At 37.7% G+C, this 17,691-nt stretch overlaps 1 protein-coding gene across 25 annotated transcripts in view; it reads left to right on the top strand.

The window, feature by feature from the left end:
• The window catches only part of PARD3 (par-3 family cell polarity regulator), a 724,129-nt gene that overhangs the window by 462,330 nt on the left and 244,108 nt on the right, over nucleotides 1-17,691 (top strand). For 23 of the 25 annotated variants that reach the window (XR_002828697.1, XM_023752233.1, XM_023752234.1 and 20 more), the window contains one exon: nucleotides 7,781-8,012. Coding sequence is in view for 24 of the 25 variants with exons in the window: in XM_023752233.1 (XP_023608001.1) it covers nucleotides 7,781-8,012 (232 nt within the window). In the remaining variant the exon portion in view is untranslated. Of the gene's footprint in view, nucleotides 1-7,780; nucleotides 8,013-13,349; nucleotides 13,461-17,691 lie in introns of those variants that run through there. The other 2 variants (XM_023752243.1, XM_006086682.3) reach the window with 1 other exon arrangement.

The raw sequence follows: 17,691 nt of genomic DNA, 5'->3' as shown, positions 1-17,691 counted from the left end.
ATTGTACTTGTTCTGCAGCCCTCTCTTAGGAAAGGTGAAATAATGGAGGTGTTATTCTACCAATATCTTCATGAGCATTTTACCTGGTTCATTTGGAGAAAGCATTATAGAGAAGTTTAGACTGTAGAGAAGTGAAGAATCGTTTATGGTAATAACTGTAACATTCTTTGAGAGAGTGATCTTACTGTTTTTATCTTCCCACATAGTCCCAACCCAACATAAACTGAGATACATAAATGTACTTTTAGAATAGAATGTCTTAGTAATTATTTTTTTGAACTTTCCTCCAGTTGATGAAACCTCTTCTATATTTATCGATGGATAAATATCACCCAGTTCTTTCATATCTTTTTTTTTCTTTCATGCTCATACTCTTGGTTCTTCAGTTATTATTTCTACCCCACATTTAAGCATAAAAGCTTCTTAATTCTTCATATTTCATGCCAGGTTTGTGTGTATGGGTTCTTTTTTTAATAGTGTTCTAAAAAAGCTGAGTTTTTCCATTGTCAGTAGCTCATCATTCTAATGTTAAAAGTCAGAGTCCAGAAAAGCAGACCCTGTTATCGGACACCATCTGTATCACTAGCTGTTCATTTTCTACATGTTTCCTCCTTTTCCAAAGTCAAAATATTCAACTAAAATAAAAAACAAAAATAATATATCTCCAAAGTTTTCAAATTCTGCACAGGACTTTGCATTGCCCAGAAGTCTAGTCCTCACTTATTTTTGTTACATTGTGTTTTATTTAACATTTATCAATAGAAATTAGTAGTAATCAGTGGATTTGCTAAGTATAGTGAAATTTTCCATTACTAATGTCTTATTTTAACTTAATTATTTTAAGTTTTGTTTTATGAAGATAGATTCTGAAGACTGTGTTATCCTGTTTATAATTATTATGTCGAATCCTTTGTCTTCCAAAGTAAATTATAAATTACTCAAAAATACTTGTTTCTATCATTAAGTAGTTCCAGTATTGGGGGTAACTCTATCTAATAAAGAGGGAATATGCAAATTGACCATCACAAAGATGGCAGTGCCCACAGCGGAGGCGGGGTTTCCATAACACAAGATGGCTGCACCCACAGCGGAGGCCGAGTTCCCTTAACGAGCAATCAGCAGGGACCTGAGGCTGCGTGGCGCTGGGCCAGGGCAGGGGACCTGAGGCTGCGCCCCCGCCCAGTGGGGCTTGATAGGGGACCTCAGGCTGTGTCCCCCCACCCGGCAGGGCTTGACGGGGAACCTCAGGCCACACCCCCCACTCCAGCACCAGGCCGGGGGACCTGAGGCTGTGCCCCCTGCCCAGCGGGGCTTGACGGTGAACCTCAAGGTGCGCCCCTTGTCCTGGTGCTGGGCCGGGGGACCTCAGGCTGCTTCCCCCACCCTGGACCAAGGGACCTCAGGCCGGGCCCCCCATCCCAGCGCCAGGGGACCTGAAGCTGCGCCCCCTGCCCAGCGGGGCTTGACGGGGGACCTGAGGCTGTGCCCCCCACCTGGCGGGGCTTGATGGGGGTCCTGAGACTGTGCCCCCTGCCCAGTGCTGGGCCAGGGGACCTGAGGCTGCGCCCCTCTGCCTGGCAGGGCTTGACAAGGGTGGGGCCGGCTGGGTCTGGGTCTCACGCAATTTTGAGGTGCCACGGGTGGGTGGGGACTTGACTCTGGGTCCCGCAGCACGCCCCAGACTCTGACAGGAGGAAGATTTTCGTATACATTTTGATAATTTTCTTTCATCTCTGACACTTCTATTATAGAGAAAGGGCAAATAGCAATATTAAAATATTTCCTCTAATTAATCCCCTTCTAATGTGCATGGATTTCATGCACTGTTCTTTATAAATCGGAAGTAATAAAGAATAGTTTTCACATGGTTGGCTTTTTTTCACTCTTTCATTCACTCAACCAATATTTAAGGATGCTTCTTTGGGCTGTGCCTGCAGAGGGGAATACTTGTTTACTAATGAATAAGAAGTAATGCTATCATTTTTATTTTGTATTCTTCTGTTTATATCTATTGAACAATTCATTGAACTCTAGTAAAAAATCTGAACAAATTAATTATAGTAAAATTGTCAGAGCTGCCTATAGTGACATGCACTGTTAAATCTTACACTTGTGATAAATAGCATTGTAGATATTTCAAAGTTGCTGTAAAGTCTGATTTATATAATGTACTTATTAGGATGCTTTTAGTTGCATTCAATAGAAAATCCAATTCAGAACACTTTGCACCATTAGAAAATACAGTCTTACATAACTGAATTCTAGAGTTAGTTGGGCAGTTTCAGGGATTATTGATTCCACAGCCTTAGCTTTGTTATCAAAGACCAACATCTTTCTGCCCCTTTGGTTATACTGTTCACAATCCAGAGGGTAACAGCAGAGGCGTTTTACTTTCTTATTCATATCCAACAGAAGGGAGTGAGCCATCTTCCCAAGCATGGAATATGTCCGTTCAGATTAATACGGTCATTCTGGGTAATAATAACACTGGGCTAATAAATCAGTAAGTTAGGCTCATGTAAACTTTATAATGGATTTACCCTTTGGAGCTAGATTGCATTCCTGAACACAGTCAGAGTCCCATTAGGAAGAAGAAAGGGAAATTGGGTTTTGAATAAGCAACCAGCAGAGATCAACAATAGCATTGCTTCTTAATGGTGAGGGTGTGGGGAAGATCATTGACCATGTGGCTCATAGTCAGCTTTTGACAATATATTGTTTGTGATGACTAGATAGAAATATTTATTTATGGTATAAGGTACAGAAACTTGAGTTTCAATTGAAATCTGAAGTCATTTTTTCCATAATCATTAACATATGAGTGCCCAGTTTTTTCTAAACTTCTTGGTGACTCAGTCCTAACAGGATACCTTGCAGAATTGAGTAGCTTAATTTGTAACACAGACTAGAATTTTAATTGAGCTTTATTTGCATTTGTTGAAAACATGGTAATTAAATGTCTTAATTGTACAATGAGTGTGCTGCATTAAAGATAAATAAGCAGCTTCACATTATAACTTCTTTAAAAAGAGAAACTTGAGAGTATCTGTTATAGGTAATCACATGGGAAAATAGCTGATAGTTCAGTGCATAGAGTTAGTTAGAATAGGCATAAATGTTCATCAAAAATAGAAATTTCTATTTGTTTGGAAGGAGATCATATTTCTTTGTGTAGGCTCTCTGCAAAGGGAAAGGTAATAATCTGTAAAAAGCAAAATTAAAGAGAAAAATTGTAAAATTTATATACCACTTAAAATAGTAAATTATCTAAATGTAGGTTTATGGTTAGTTCTTGCACTGTAATTTTCTGTGTGAACACATAAATCAAGCCATTTGTTGCTAATATATTCTCAGTAGTTTTCTTACTTGAAAAATTATTTATATGGTTTCTTATTTTATTAATGTTGAGTTGTATCTTATTATAAAGCTAGTATTAAATGTATAGAAATAATTTTAAAACTTTAAAATAACCTGACTAGTATATCAGGGACCTTGAGTATGATTATATATATTTACATATATATATAAATTAAGCATGTGTAGCCAGTTCAAGTTTTTAAAAGAGTAATCTTATAGGGTAAAGTGAGATATTCCTATTTTTCCCTATCAAATAATTTTAGACTTTGAAACATATGTAATGCAATACTTTAAAAGAACATCTTATGTTTGTACATATGAAGCTACATATTGCTAAATACTTTTAATTAGTTAGCATCAAATGGATTAGTGAAATAAGTACACCCCCAGAAGAATTTCTGTGATAACGTATTATCAAACTTACAATGTTCAAATTAAGTATAAACAATTCTCAAATGTCCAAGTATCATCTTAAATAGTTCACTGGCTTGGGGCAGGAAACTGAGCTAGGATATTTTATTTTATCAAATGTGTTTATAAAACCCAAAGTTAATAAATGATTTAATACTAATTTTCTCTGTTTCACCCAATTTATAAAATAATTGGTATTACATACACCAGAAAATTACTGTGATTATGAAAAGAATTGGCAACAAATGTAACTTCAGTGCACAGTTAGTTGTGATGGCTCTGCCTTTATTCTATTACCAAGCCAAGAGCAGACATATGCCCCTGTACTTCTGCCAACTATCAGGCTGAGAACTAGCATTCATGAGTTATGGTGATGGCTGTTATGGAAGACAAAGTCGTTTACATTTACTGGGCGCATTTTTTTATAGTTTCAAACATTGATGAAGGTTGTGTAATCCATTAGACAATACATATAGCACTAGCAATAATATCATAAAAATATACCAGAAACTGATGAGAGCCGAAGCAAGTACAGTTGACCCTTAAACATTGTAAGTTTCAACTACCCAGGTCCACTAACACATGGGTGTTTTTCAGTAAATAAGTACAGTACTGTAAGTGTATTTTCTTAATAACATTTTCTTTTCTTTAGCTTACTTTATTGTAACACAGTATGTAATATATGCTATACAAAAGCTGTAAATTGACTGCTTATGGTATCAGTAAGGCTTCAGTCAATAGTAGTCTATTAACAGTTAAGTTTTGGGGGAGTGAAAGTTACATGTGGATTTTTGACTGTGTGGAAGTTGGTGCCTCTAAACCCCGTGTTGTTCAAGAATCAAGTGTATAATGGGCCTTCCCGGTGTTACTGTAGTTGGGGTCTGGCCAGTTTTTTCAGGCTTTATTAGAGAAGAGTGGGCATTGTTCTGAAGCGAGAGGAATGGCAATACCCAGAGACTGCATAAATGCTTGTGTGGTTGGGATAAAGTCATGAGTCAGGTACCAGTAATCTTTGATTTAAACAATCTCTTATGAGCAGTTGCTGTCTGCCTGACATTCCTCATTTTAGAAGCTTAGAGAGTGGGAGACAGACATATGTGAAGTGCAACAATAAAAGTTTGTTACAAAGAGATATGGAAGTATAGGTAAAAGGAGTTTTGCATGTTGTGAAGTTTAGAAAACCCACTACCATCCATCTGTTTAATTTAAGTATACCAACCGACCTAGGTTTGTAGCTCCCAAGAACTTTTGAGAATTGTTTTATAGTGATTTGGTCAATTATCTCAAGGTTGAGGCCACACCTATTTCGCAAAAGGTTGAGGGAGTGATTGGCAATCAGAGCATAGCCATATCAAGGGTATTGACAAGGTGCTGCAGCCCTACTAAAGCTATATTTACATTCTCCTGGGGGGCTGTCATTGAAACTGCTTCACATAATTAGCAAGCTCTTGAGCAGTGATGGCGAACCTTTTGAGCTCCGTGTGTCAGCATTTTGAAAAACTTAACTCTGGTGCCGTGTCACATATAGAAATTTTTTGATATTTGCAACCATAGTAAAACAAAGATGTATATATTTGATATTTATTTTATATATTTAAATGCCATTTAACAAAGAAAAATCAACCAAAAAAATGAGTTCGCGTGTCACCTCTGACACGCGTGTCATAGGTTCGCCATCACTGCTCTTGAGACACTAGGCCAGAATATTCTTTCCCTCCTCTATGTAGACCACAAAAAATTACAGCCTTAGCTCAGCATTTATTTGCAAGGCTATGGATTTTTACTAGCATTGGCCATCTGAAAATTGTAACTGGCTTCCTCCAATAAATCTGCACAATTTCTATTTATGCATTAGTTAAAAAAGAGTAAAAGAAACAATTTTTTTAAAAAACCTGCCATGTTCATTGGAAGAAGAGAGTGACTCACATTTAGATAACTCAGTACAGAAAAAGATCAATCTTTCTGAAGTCATTTTTACAGTTGCTAACCCATCCTAGAGCCACTGCACAATTGACCTTGCTTCTTGAGTGATTTCATCAATGTGAGCCACAAATCACAGTATTCAGTTACCATAGGATTGACAACAGGTTTCTGAAATATTTCTGACTGCTGTAATTATCTTCTAGGAAGACTGTGTAATGACTGGTTGATAGATTGCTGAAATATATGCTGAATGAAGCATGGAATCTAGCAATCACAAACAGAGTTGACTAAAAATTCATGAAGGTCTTGCTAAAGTACAACTGTACAAGGATATCATAATAGAAAGATCCCCAGGCAGGGAGTGTGCTGGACCCAGATCTTTCTGTTTCCTCAGCATTTAGAGGAAGAAGTTGGTCTAAATGACCTCCAGAGTACCGCCTGGATTTAGACTCGGTGATGTTCTTACTCTTTGGCTAGACCTAGGGTATGACCAGCTGGAATGGGAAATTGGCTCATGTTTTAACCCAGGGGTCCTCAAACCTTTTAAACAGGGGGCCAGCTCACTGTCCCTCACACCGTTGGAGGGCCGGACTATAGTTTAAAAAAAAACTATGAACAAATTCCTATGCACACTGCACATATCTTATTTTGAAGTAAAAAAACAAAACGGGAACAAATACAATATTTGTATTTGCATGTGGCCCGCGGGCCGTAGTTTGAGGACCCCTGTTTTAACCAAATATGTCAACAAAAAGAATTATTTTAGTATTATGGTAAATAGCTGGCATTAATAAAAGTATCAATTGGCTGTACTCATGTCATCATTTGATAGTCTCTTTTCAGATGCGTGAGGGTTTAGTAGCATAACACTAAGATATTGAGTTTGTTTTAATATGTCTTATTATACTCTTGTTATTGTGTATTGCTAACTTAAGTGCCCCTCACTGAATTTCACTTGAAGATACATTAACTTTATTTAGAGATCTGTTCTTTGTGAAAGATGAGGAAGAGGCCTAACTGTTCTATTTGGCTCTACATTAGAAGAAGCTTAAAAATATTGATTCATACTTTGTTTGTTGCTGGAGAAAAAAAGATGACCTCTGAATTCAAGGGGTAACACAAAGCCCCAAACCATAGGCAATTAATCTCAGAAAAGATCTAATGAGAATGGCTGAATATGTGTATCTATTGCTTCCCAACTTAAATTCTGAAAGATTTTTTTGGTAGGTGGAAACCCACTCTAAGTTACTTGTCATTCTTTCAAATGCAAACAGTTTGGGGTATTGGACCATATTCTTATGAAATGTTGGTTCAAAGGATGGAATCTTGTTATAAGTACAGCTTTTATCTACAAAGTTCAGAGGAGTATGAGGTTATTGAATCACACCTTTTCATGACTCCATCCAACTCTGTTTACTTGCCATTGTGTAGACTCACATGCAAAATTATTTAGGATTAGAAGATGTAGTACCATTTGCTTGTGATGTTGCCTTATTTAATAAAAACATAAATAAAAGCTGCAGAGGCTGTGAAGATCCAGCCTGTTTGTAGAAATGACAAATAGACATGTTTGGGAGCCTGAGGAAACAATTTCTTGTGCTACCATTGGTGTGCTAACTAGAGAGTGGTATAATCCATTAATGAGGGGCCAGAGTGGATCCACTTCATCCTTACCCAGGAGGAGTGTAAGCACTTGGGGAAGGACTGCTTATTTTCATTTTGCAAATATGTAAAAAGGACCATTACTGATCTGTGCTGAGGACCAGCCAATTCCCACAGCAATACATGTTCTGTGTCAAGTAAGATGTTACTCCAGGGAAATCAGCACCTGACTGAAAAGCAGCTTTTCTCGGTCTATTGGCACATCATTTTCCCATAGGGATACACATGTGCATAGAAGTCATCCACATCACATATTCAGTTTTAATTCCATGCAAAAGTAAACAGCACTGCAGCCCATGTTAATAGCAGGACTGTACAGTACAACATGTGGGAAAATAAAATCCTCACATATATTTTAGCTTCTTATTTTTGTTCCTTTGATTCACTGTATTCCTTATCTTTTTTTTTGTTTTTGTTTCCTTCCAAGTGGAAGAAGACACAGAAGAAAGTTCAAGATCAGGGAGAGAGTCTGTGTCCACAGCCAGTGACCAGCCTTCATATTCTCTGGAAAGACAAATGAATGGAAACCAAGAGAAAGGAGATAAGATTAATAGGAGAAAGGATAAAACTGGAAAAGAGAAGAAAAAAGATAGAGATAAGGAAAAGGATAAAATGAAAGCCAAGAAGGGAATGCTGAAAGGTCTAGGAGACATGTTCAGGTAAGTCTTTACCAACCCAAATTGGATCATTCCTCAACATATGTATGAGGTTAATAAGAAATACTAAAACACAAATTTGAAAACATTGTTTGAGGTTAACCAAAATTCTTTTCAGTCTTAGCTACTTCATTGCTATATTCTTAATGATTTCACTTTCGTTATTTTAAACCATTTTATCAACCTTAAAGATGATATCTTGCCAACTATGGAAATGACTATAGAGAGGAAGGAGGGACAAGTCTATATCTTAGCTATGCATAAGAGTAACAGCCCCATTGAGACAAAAGACTGTTAAAGTAGTGTTTGTTCTTTTGTGAGTATGAACAATGGTTCATTATTTAAATTTAACATAGAGCTCAAGTTAGAGGTAGCATTTAAACGTTCATTAATAACAAGTCTAATAAAAAATCTTACAAATAGAGCTTTAATTAAACCATGTTGATTAATTTAATTTATGTTATTTCAATAGTAAAAGTTTAATTAAATGTAGTCTCTGGCTGTTTTCTGACAGAAGTTTTTGTGTCCCTAAATTATATTATAGGATTACTTAGCATATCATGCTTTACAAATCATTGCCACACAATAAAAGTGACAAGTTTTTCTTAAGTTGCACTGCACCTCTTCCATAATTGTTCATCTAATGTGAACAATAATATTCAGGTCTTTAATGTGCAATATAAAGATTAGTTGATTGTTCCATAAATTAAACCCCTAAACATATGATGATGTTTTAAATTTGAAAACATACAGCATAATCATTCAACTCTTCAAAAAGTAGTTATCCTACATTATGAATCCCTTCCTTTTGACCTTTTTTAATTGAAAATGTGAATGAGCTTTTCTTTTCACAGAAATTTTTTATTGATGATCCTGAGGTTGCCCTCAGTAACTCAAGGAATTATAGATATGTCAAGCCTACAAAATTGAGGACTTAGGATCCTGCCTTCACAATAGATATGTTCTGTAGATGTCTGATTAAGTTAAGTGCATGAAAGAAGTAAGCTATAGATGGAGATAACACAAAACCTGATCTATTAGCCCTGTCAGTTTTAATTTAAATACAATTGGATTTCCATCTCCAGTGCCTCATAACATTGGGTTTTTCTTAGTTTTACATTAGTTTTTCTTGCTTATATACTGATCCTTCTGAATCCATTTTCAGTCAGATCATCATTTTTCATTATATTCTATGTCCAAGAACACTTGGGGTGAAGTTGCCTTAATTGCCACTTTATTTCAGTTTCTTTGTTATCCAGGGGTTTTTTCATTCCTTATATGCAAACTGACAGCTCATAAATGGTCACCTACATAACACACAGAAATAAGGTGGTTGCCTATCAATTAAAAATGGAGGATTTTATACTACTGTCTTCAAATTAGAGAATATGAAAGGGGTCCCCTGAGACTTACAGAGCCCACTTGGAGCCCAGTCACATTTCCAGGGTTTCATCCCGAAGTCTTATTGAAAGCTAATGGCTTGTTAGTTTTTATTCATCAGCTAACATTTATCTAATAGACACAGTGCTCTGTTATTCTCATGGAATAGAGAATAAGCAAACTTTTAGTTTGTTTATAAATTATTTTAATTATAAATGCTTTTTTTTTTTAACTTGTAACTCCAGAATCAGAGAGACCTTATAGTAGAGTTTTCTTTTGAGGGCCAGAGGAGTGGAGAGTGTCAGAGCCGTGGGGAAATCTATATTGTTTCAAAGGGACCCTGAAGTACAACACAGTCCAAACTTCTTTTTGCTACAAGTTCTGTGAAATACTATATGATGTTTTTTCTAGATCAAATTCTATAGCCTATACCTATAACCAGCTTTGTGATGAGGAAGTGGACCCATTTATACTCTGAAGGCCTGGGTATTCTTGAAAATCAACTTCTGTGTTTAGGTGCCAGGGCTGAGAGTTTTTTCTAAGAATTAAGTTTGTGTTCTTCCAGTATTTAAGAATGGCTGTTAAGAAAATGAGAGATGTCTGTACTTTTCTGGGTATATAACATATAAATGGTCTGCTAGAGTCAACCTACATTGGCTTGTGAAAGCCAGTTGTTCAATTTTTAGAGATTTTTGCCAACCAGTTGTTAAATACAATCATTACAAAAAATTAAATAAGTTCTATAAAATACTCAAAAACTGTCACTTCCTAATTATTTTATTACATTTTACTATAATCTCTGCTTCTGAGGTTATTTACACTGATTGTGTTGGCATGGTGCTAGTACTGTATATGGTGTGCTCTTCCCGGCTTCAGCTCTGGGACATCATGCTGCCAGCTTAAAATCAGCCATGTGGGAGGACTTACACCATGGAAGTATGCGAATTCCACAAAACTGAGCTTTTTCTCCCAGGAGAGCACCATACCACATGGGGAGGAAAAATAAATTATCTGCTACCCTTCTAAGTTCTTCCAGTTGGAGAAATGAACAAAATTAACATGAGACAGATTAATAAGAGAAAATGACCAGATTTATTACCTATACACATATGGGGTCCCTAAGAACATGGAACCTGCCTCTTTAACAGTGGGACACAGAAAGGACTGGCTAAATGGCTCTTGATAGGTTCCTGCCTGTCTATCACACTAGTTCATATTAAAATATAGTTATCTGTGATAATTGCTCCTTTAGAGCAAGTCCTCTATCTAAATTCTTTTAGACAGGAGGAAGACCAAAGGTTTTTCCTGATTCTGTCATTCCTTAAAAATAACTAGCTTAAAATAATGTCTTAAAAAGGGGCATATTTTGGGGTGGCAAACTTGGCTTCCCCTCACCATGGAGAATGTAAATATGACTTAAGCAGAGTTGTTCTATCTTGTCTACTTCTCTTGATCATGACTGTCTTCTTTCTGACTGCAAACCAGTGCTCCCTCCCTCTGGGAAATGGTTGAAGCTTACCAAACACTCTCCTTGGAAATGAGTTGAGAATAATTTTTTAAACATAAAATAAGCTTTTTGTTTTACTATTGGCTCTCAGTCATTTCTTCATACCATTATTATATCTCCATAGTATTTCAGAAGACTTTTAAAGCATTATTAGTTTTTTAAAAATATTTTTTACTGCCTTTTATACCTACTGGATCTAATTATTTGAGACTAATAGACTCTCAGATTGATTCTTTTATGTGTTTTTAATAACATAGGGAAAATAGTAAGATTTTAAAATTAGTCGCTTCCCTTCTCTTTGTTCTTTTAAATAGTATGTGATTTCCTTAGCAAGGTTGGTTTTAAATAGCTTAATAAAAATGTGTATGTGCCTATAGATTTTTTAGAACAGTTTGTAAGGAGATTCAAGTATAGCTTGCTCATAGTTGGCCTAAACTACAAAGCAGGGGTGTGTGTGTGTGTGTGTGTGTGTGTGTGTTATGATTTTGTTTCTGTGTTTTGGTTCAGATAATAGAAAAAGGTTTTTCTCTTTAGTTGCTTGAGAAAGTAATAATGTGTTTTCCTTCGAAGATAGGCTCACAGGCTCTCCTCCCCCCCTCAACCCCACCCCCCACTCTACACCTCTTGGAAAAAAACAAACAAACCACACACTCTATTCCTACCCCTATAGGGTGTATGTGTGATTTTTGGTTAAATTTGATGAGGGCCTAATAGATGGACCATATTTTTAAAATTCTACGAGAGGAAGCTGTGGAACATTGAGCAGGTATTTTAGTTCATTTGTATATACAAATAACGTTGTTTTCTGTTTCACACACTGAATGATAGTCACAAAAATGATTTAATTATTTTTGTTTTTAGTCTAAAATATTTTTTCATCTTCACCTGAGGATATGTTTTTATTGATAAGAGAGGAGACAGAGAGAAACATCAGTTGATTGCCTCCTGTACATGCCCTGACCAGGGATTGAACTGGCAACCTAGGTGCCCTGACTGGGAATCAAACCCCCAACCTTTTGGTGTACAGGGCAACATTCCAACCCATTGAGCCATATGGTCGGGGCAAAAAGGATTTAATTATTGATAACTCTGGGAAAGAATGTTGAGTCATATGAATTCTGTCTATAAATTATGGAGTATAAATAGTGCAAAGTTGCCTTAATGCAAGTTTTAAATCTATAAGGAATCAAATAACAAATATAAAGTGTGTCATGTTTGTATGAATTTCTCCTTGAATATACAACATCTTCTTTTGCATGTATGGAGCTCCTATTGCCTTAAGTAAAGAGGCTTTGTAGCTCAGAAAGCTGTGTGTACTTACTGAACAGGTAACATGATTTGTTAATGCAATCATTCAGAGTGCAAAGTACAGAGTGGGGGGACCAGCTGTACTTTTGAGTCTGTATATGTTTGATTCTCAGATGCTTGGCTATTCAAATTTAATACTCTAAAATATTTCTGAGAATTCTGCAATTTTATGAAATTGGCACCAGAGACAGGTATCTATTGTGTAATGTTTTAAATGTGTTCATTTTTAAATGAAAATAACAGCATTACTATTTTTTAAATTGATTTCAGAGAAGAAGGGAGAGGGAGAGAGAGATAGAAATATCAATGATGAGAGAAATCATTGACTGGCTGCCTCCTGGATGCCCCACACTGGGGATCAAGTCTGCAACCCGGGCATGTGCCCAGACTGGGATCAAACCTTGACCTCCAATAACAGCATTATCGACTAACATGTTTTTGCCTGTTTCCATCTCCAACTTGAATAATCAACAAGATATTAAGCATTTAAAAACACTTTTTTTCAGCCCTAGAGTAAGTGCAATTTGATATTGCTCTTCTTGAAAACTCAGAATTATTATCATTTGAATGTCCCAGAATTGCATGCACTGAAGCTTCTTAGAGCTGACCTTACTGTGCACGTATCAGGTTATTTGTGCTGTTGTCCTTTTGTGGTAGCTATAGCTATCTCAATGGAAGCTCAAGCAAAAGTAATGTTGCAATATTCACATTATTAAAATAGAATCCTCCAATTAAAATGATGACCTGAGTCCCTGCGGCATTGTTTATTCAGTTCTGTAAGAAGAAATAGGTCATTTAGTTTAAAATCTTGTTTGGTTTAGAATATAATTGTTTTCAGAACACAGTGAACATGATCAGATTTTAAAAGTTAATGTTATACCAGCTAGTATTGGCTCAGTGGTTGAACATCAACCTATGAAACAGGAAGTCACTGTTTGATTCCCAGTCAGGGCACATGCCCTGATGTTTCTATCTCTCTCTCCCTTCCTCTCTGAAATCAATTAAAAAATATGTTTTAAAAAAGTTAATGTTGTAGTTGGATTATACCTTTTAGACTGTTGAGAGAATAACAAACACAATTTACTATTGCTTCTTCCCTTACCTGTGCGTACTAACTGTGTGTCTGTACCGTGTTTCTTGTTCAGCCTTGCCAAACTGAAGCCTGAGAAGAGATGAACAACAAACCAGATTCAAAAATGGCTTGAAAAGCACATGTTGCACAGTTGTTTTTAAACAATAAATTTACTTTTAATGAATTCTTAGTGGCTGTTGACAAATTTTGTTTACGACATCAGCAGTTTTGATGGTTTTGTAATTTCCATATTAATTAATTTGGAACTTTTTTATTTTGATTTCAATCTTGGTGTTTAAATCACTGCTTGGAAAGGCAGAGAAGTGTTTTTCTTTCCTATCATTTTTATTAGCCCCTTTTCATAGTGGAAAATCATAGTCCTAGCTGCTGGCGTATTCAGAAATCATCAGCACACACCAATCAGATGTAAGAATCAATGCTTTCAAGAGTATGTAATGTACCAATTTGGTTTCATTATGTAGGTCAGTGGCTAGGGACACAGGCAGGCAGCAAATGAACAGTTCAAGGGCAAGGAGGCGTGTCCATTGGGATAGTCACTCATCAGTTGATGACCAAGTGGGCCAGTTAGAAAGTGACTTTTGGGCGAAGAAAAGTGCCTTCATGGGTTACGGAATTTAGATAAAAAATGAAGGGTTAAGAAAGTAAATATCTGTTTTCAGGGATGGCTGAACCAGCAAGTGCTTCCAATGGGAAAAGTAGAGATACTTTGACCAGTAATCCTGAGGTTTGCTGAGACCATAGGGAATGGAGGCACACACTTCTATAGAAATGTTTCTGGAGTGATTTAAATGTTTCTGGAGTCTGCCTGGGTAAGTGCTCCAATCACAGATCCAAGTGCTGGCCCAGGTGGATCAGTGTCCTTACTTTAGAATGAAGTTTTCTACTGGGAAGAAGGCTTTGTTTTTCATGGCCTCTCAGGATTTCACACACAGACTGCATTTAGCTAGCTCTGTTTCTCTGAAAACCTTATTGGTTACTACATTCCACTTAGAAATGAATGTAATGATGAAAAAGAAAACCATTTAATAAAAGGGTATTGGAGAATTGGGTTGTATGCCGTGAGAAGGATTTCACTCTGCAGACATAGTAGCAGCTTGCTACCTCACCCTCGCCCCACTCTGCCAAGTGGAATTTGCCTATATTATAGGAAGAACACACACAAAACAGGGTTTATTTGTTTGTGTCACAAGTGTTGGGACTTGTAGTTTTTTATGACTCAGGCCTTGTGGATTAATGTGATCAGTTTTGTGTTGGTAAAATCAATTGGCATCTGGTACAACCTGCTGGTGATGTAGGGAATGCAGTTTAATTCATCCAAATGAGGTACAGGAGCAATACTGTGTCATGGAAGACTGAAATTTAAGGGAATGATTCTGCATAATCTTACTTGTTTTCTTATTTCATCTGGAATAGAACACATATTGTTCTATAAGTACACCTATTGGGAGGTTTCCTTGGAATAAGTTCCAAATTTGTAAATCCCAAGTACTTACTGTATGCTTCTTTTAATTTGAATGTAAACAGAGGTTCCCGTTTTAAACACAGGAAAATAAGTGTCAGCCTGACCTGTTAGCAAAGACAAGTTCTAGAGTAGCTGATATTCTACTCTTCAAGTATTCTTCTTTTCCTTGTTGGCAGTTTTAACTAGAGAGCCTCTGACTTCTACAGCACTGAAGCTGACTAAAAAGGGAGCCGGAGGGGCACAGAGCATGACAGCTAGGCCTTTCTGAGGCCTTCCTGACACTTTTTAACGTTTCTTTTCCATAGACCTGCAGCATGAATATAGAATGCAAGTATCATGAATGACACTTACTTTATAGTTTCTGCAAAGCAAACCTTCTTGTAAAAGAAATTTTTGACAGTTCTGAGATAAGTCAATTTCAATTTCAGACTGGATGAAAAATAGAATTCTTTTCTTTTTTTTTTTTTGCAACTGATGTGAAAATCGAAGGCTAGTGACTATTCACTCTCTAATAGCACAGGGTAAATAAATACTATCACACCATTGAAAAATGTACTAGAAGACAGGCTTGGCTAATGACATTTACCACAACATATATTGGCAATATTATATCTGATGTTTTTCATTTGTTACCATTAGAAGTTCTATATCTTTTACATTACAAATAATGGATCAAAAACATGTTATTTCTAAATGTATTTTTATCATGCCACAAATCCGATATAATAAAAGAAAAACATGTAAATTGACTGTCCCTCCACTACACTCACCAGCCAATCAGGAGTGAGTATGCAAATTAACCCTACAAGGATGGTGGGTTAATTTGCATACACAGGCGCCAGGCAAAGAGCAGAGTGGGAGAGCCGGCAGCTTGGGGGGACATGGCTCCCTTGGTCGTTCCCCCAAGCCGTCGGGTGGAGAGGAGAGCCGGAGCTTGGGGGGATGTGGCTCCTTCAGTCGCTCCCAGTGACCGAGGGAGCCATGCCCCCCCAAAGCCGCTGGGCAGAGAGCAGAGCAGGAGAGCCAGCAGAGAGTGGAGCAGCTTGGGGAACTTGACTCCCCAAGCCGCCAGACAGAGAGCAGAGAGGGAGAGCTGGCGGCTTGGAGGACTTGGCAGAGTGGGAGGCCGTAGGACGGAGACAGAGCAGGAAGGGAAAACCAAGAGCGCGGGGAGCACCAGGAATTTTTGGAAGAGTAGTTCTGGTGGCAGCCCTAGGACCTGAAGCGGAAGCCCAGAGCGCGGGGAGCACCAGGAATGCTGGGAATCGTAGTTCTGGTGGCAGACGGATCTCCTAGACCAGTGATGGTGAACCTATGACACACGTGTCAGAGGTGACACACGTGTCATAGGTTCGCCATCACTGCACTAGAGCAAAGTGAACCTGGAGCAAGTTACTGTTGCGGTGGGGGATGGAGGGAAAGCAAAGGTGAGAGACATAAGTAAAATCAGAATGCCTAGGAAATATTAAAGGGAAGATATCCTAAAACTTCCGGGAAATCTCCACCAATGAAGCAAAGGAAAAAAAAATGCCTCTATTATTCTGTGAGTAACAAATCAAACTGGGTTGGGGGTCTCAGACAATTCACTCATATGATTGCAAAGACAGACAGAAATTCCTGGATTGAAGAGGGCTCCCCTGAGGGCTCCCAGATTGGAGAGGGTGCAGGTCGGGCTGAGGGACCCACCCTCAGTGCATGAATCTTTGTTCACCAGGCCCCTAGTTATTATATAAAGGTAATTGTTTGACCCTTCCAAATAGTTTTTTGAAGAATTCACTGGGGAAGTGACCTCTTTCATAATTAAATGTAAGATGGTTTTCTTTTGACCTATCTTTAATAATAGCCAATTTAGAAACAGAAGACAAATTGGATTAAATTTTGTCATAGCAAAATAACCATGTCTCCTGTTAACATTTCTGCTTAACATTTTATTTTAGGACTAGAGGCCCAATGCATGAAAATTCGTGCAAGAGTAGGCCTTCATTCCCCCCGCTGCCAGCACGGGCTTCCCTCTGGTATCCAGGATCCAGGCTTCCCTCCTCTGGCCGCTGGCAGGCACCCAGGACCTGGGCTGGCTTCCCTCCGGTCCCGGCTTCGTCAGGAAGGATGTCCGGAAGAAGACGTCCGGTCTAATTAACATATTACCCTTTTATTATTATAGATGGGTGAGCCACCATGCTTTATGCCAGCAATTTTCAACTTTTTCAACTCATGGCACACATAGACTAATTACTAAAATCCTGTGACATACCAAAAATATATATATTTTGCCAATCTGACAAAAAATAGGTATAATTTTAATTCATTCATACTGGACAGCTATTGTTGTGTTGGCTGTTATCATTTTTTATTTGACAGTCTAAGGGAAAAGAGTTCAGTGCCCCTAACTAAATAGTCAGGTATTGCACATTTTAAAAATTCTTGTGGCACACCAATTGAAAATTTCTGCTCTACGCTAAGGCCATGCCCCCAAACCCATTCTGATCCTTTCTTGCCTATTCCAGGACTTTTGCCTATCCACAGTTCATTCTTCTCTCTCCCACATCATCAGGGATTGCCCTTCTCTACTAGACTATTTTCTCGTTGTCCTACACTCAGCTGTTATTTTCTCCATCTCAGAGACAAGTCTCTCTTCCCCTACCTACCCTTTCAACTGCTACCTCATTTTCTCTTCCACTCTTCAGAGCAAACCTTTGGATACTTTTGTACTTGTTGTCTTCATTTCCAGTTCTCTCATAAACTCCCTGCAATGAAACCTTCATCTTCGAAGGTTTCATAAAATCTGTGCTCAGCTAGATGACTCATGTCCTTTTAAGGTGAAATCTCCTAGGTAATCCTCAGCACCCGGACAGCAGGTACAATTTGCTCATCTATTCTTATATTTTTGTAGATTATTTTTTGTTGATTCGCATTCGTCAGTTCTGCACACCCG

Source organism: Myotis lucifugus, unplaced genomic scaffold, assembly GCF_000147115.1.
Source record: "Myotis lucifugus unplaced genomic scaffold, Myoluc2.0 scaffold_29, whole genome shotgun sequence".
NCBI lineage: Eukaryota > Metazoa > Chordata > Mammalia > Chiroptera > Vespertilionidae > Myotis > Myotis lucifugus.
This window is presented reverse-complemented; position numbering and strand designations above follow the sequence as displayed.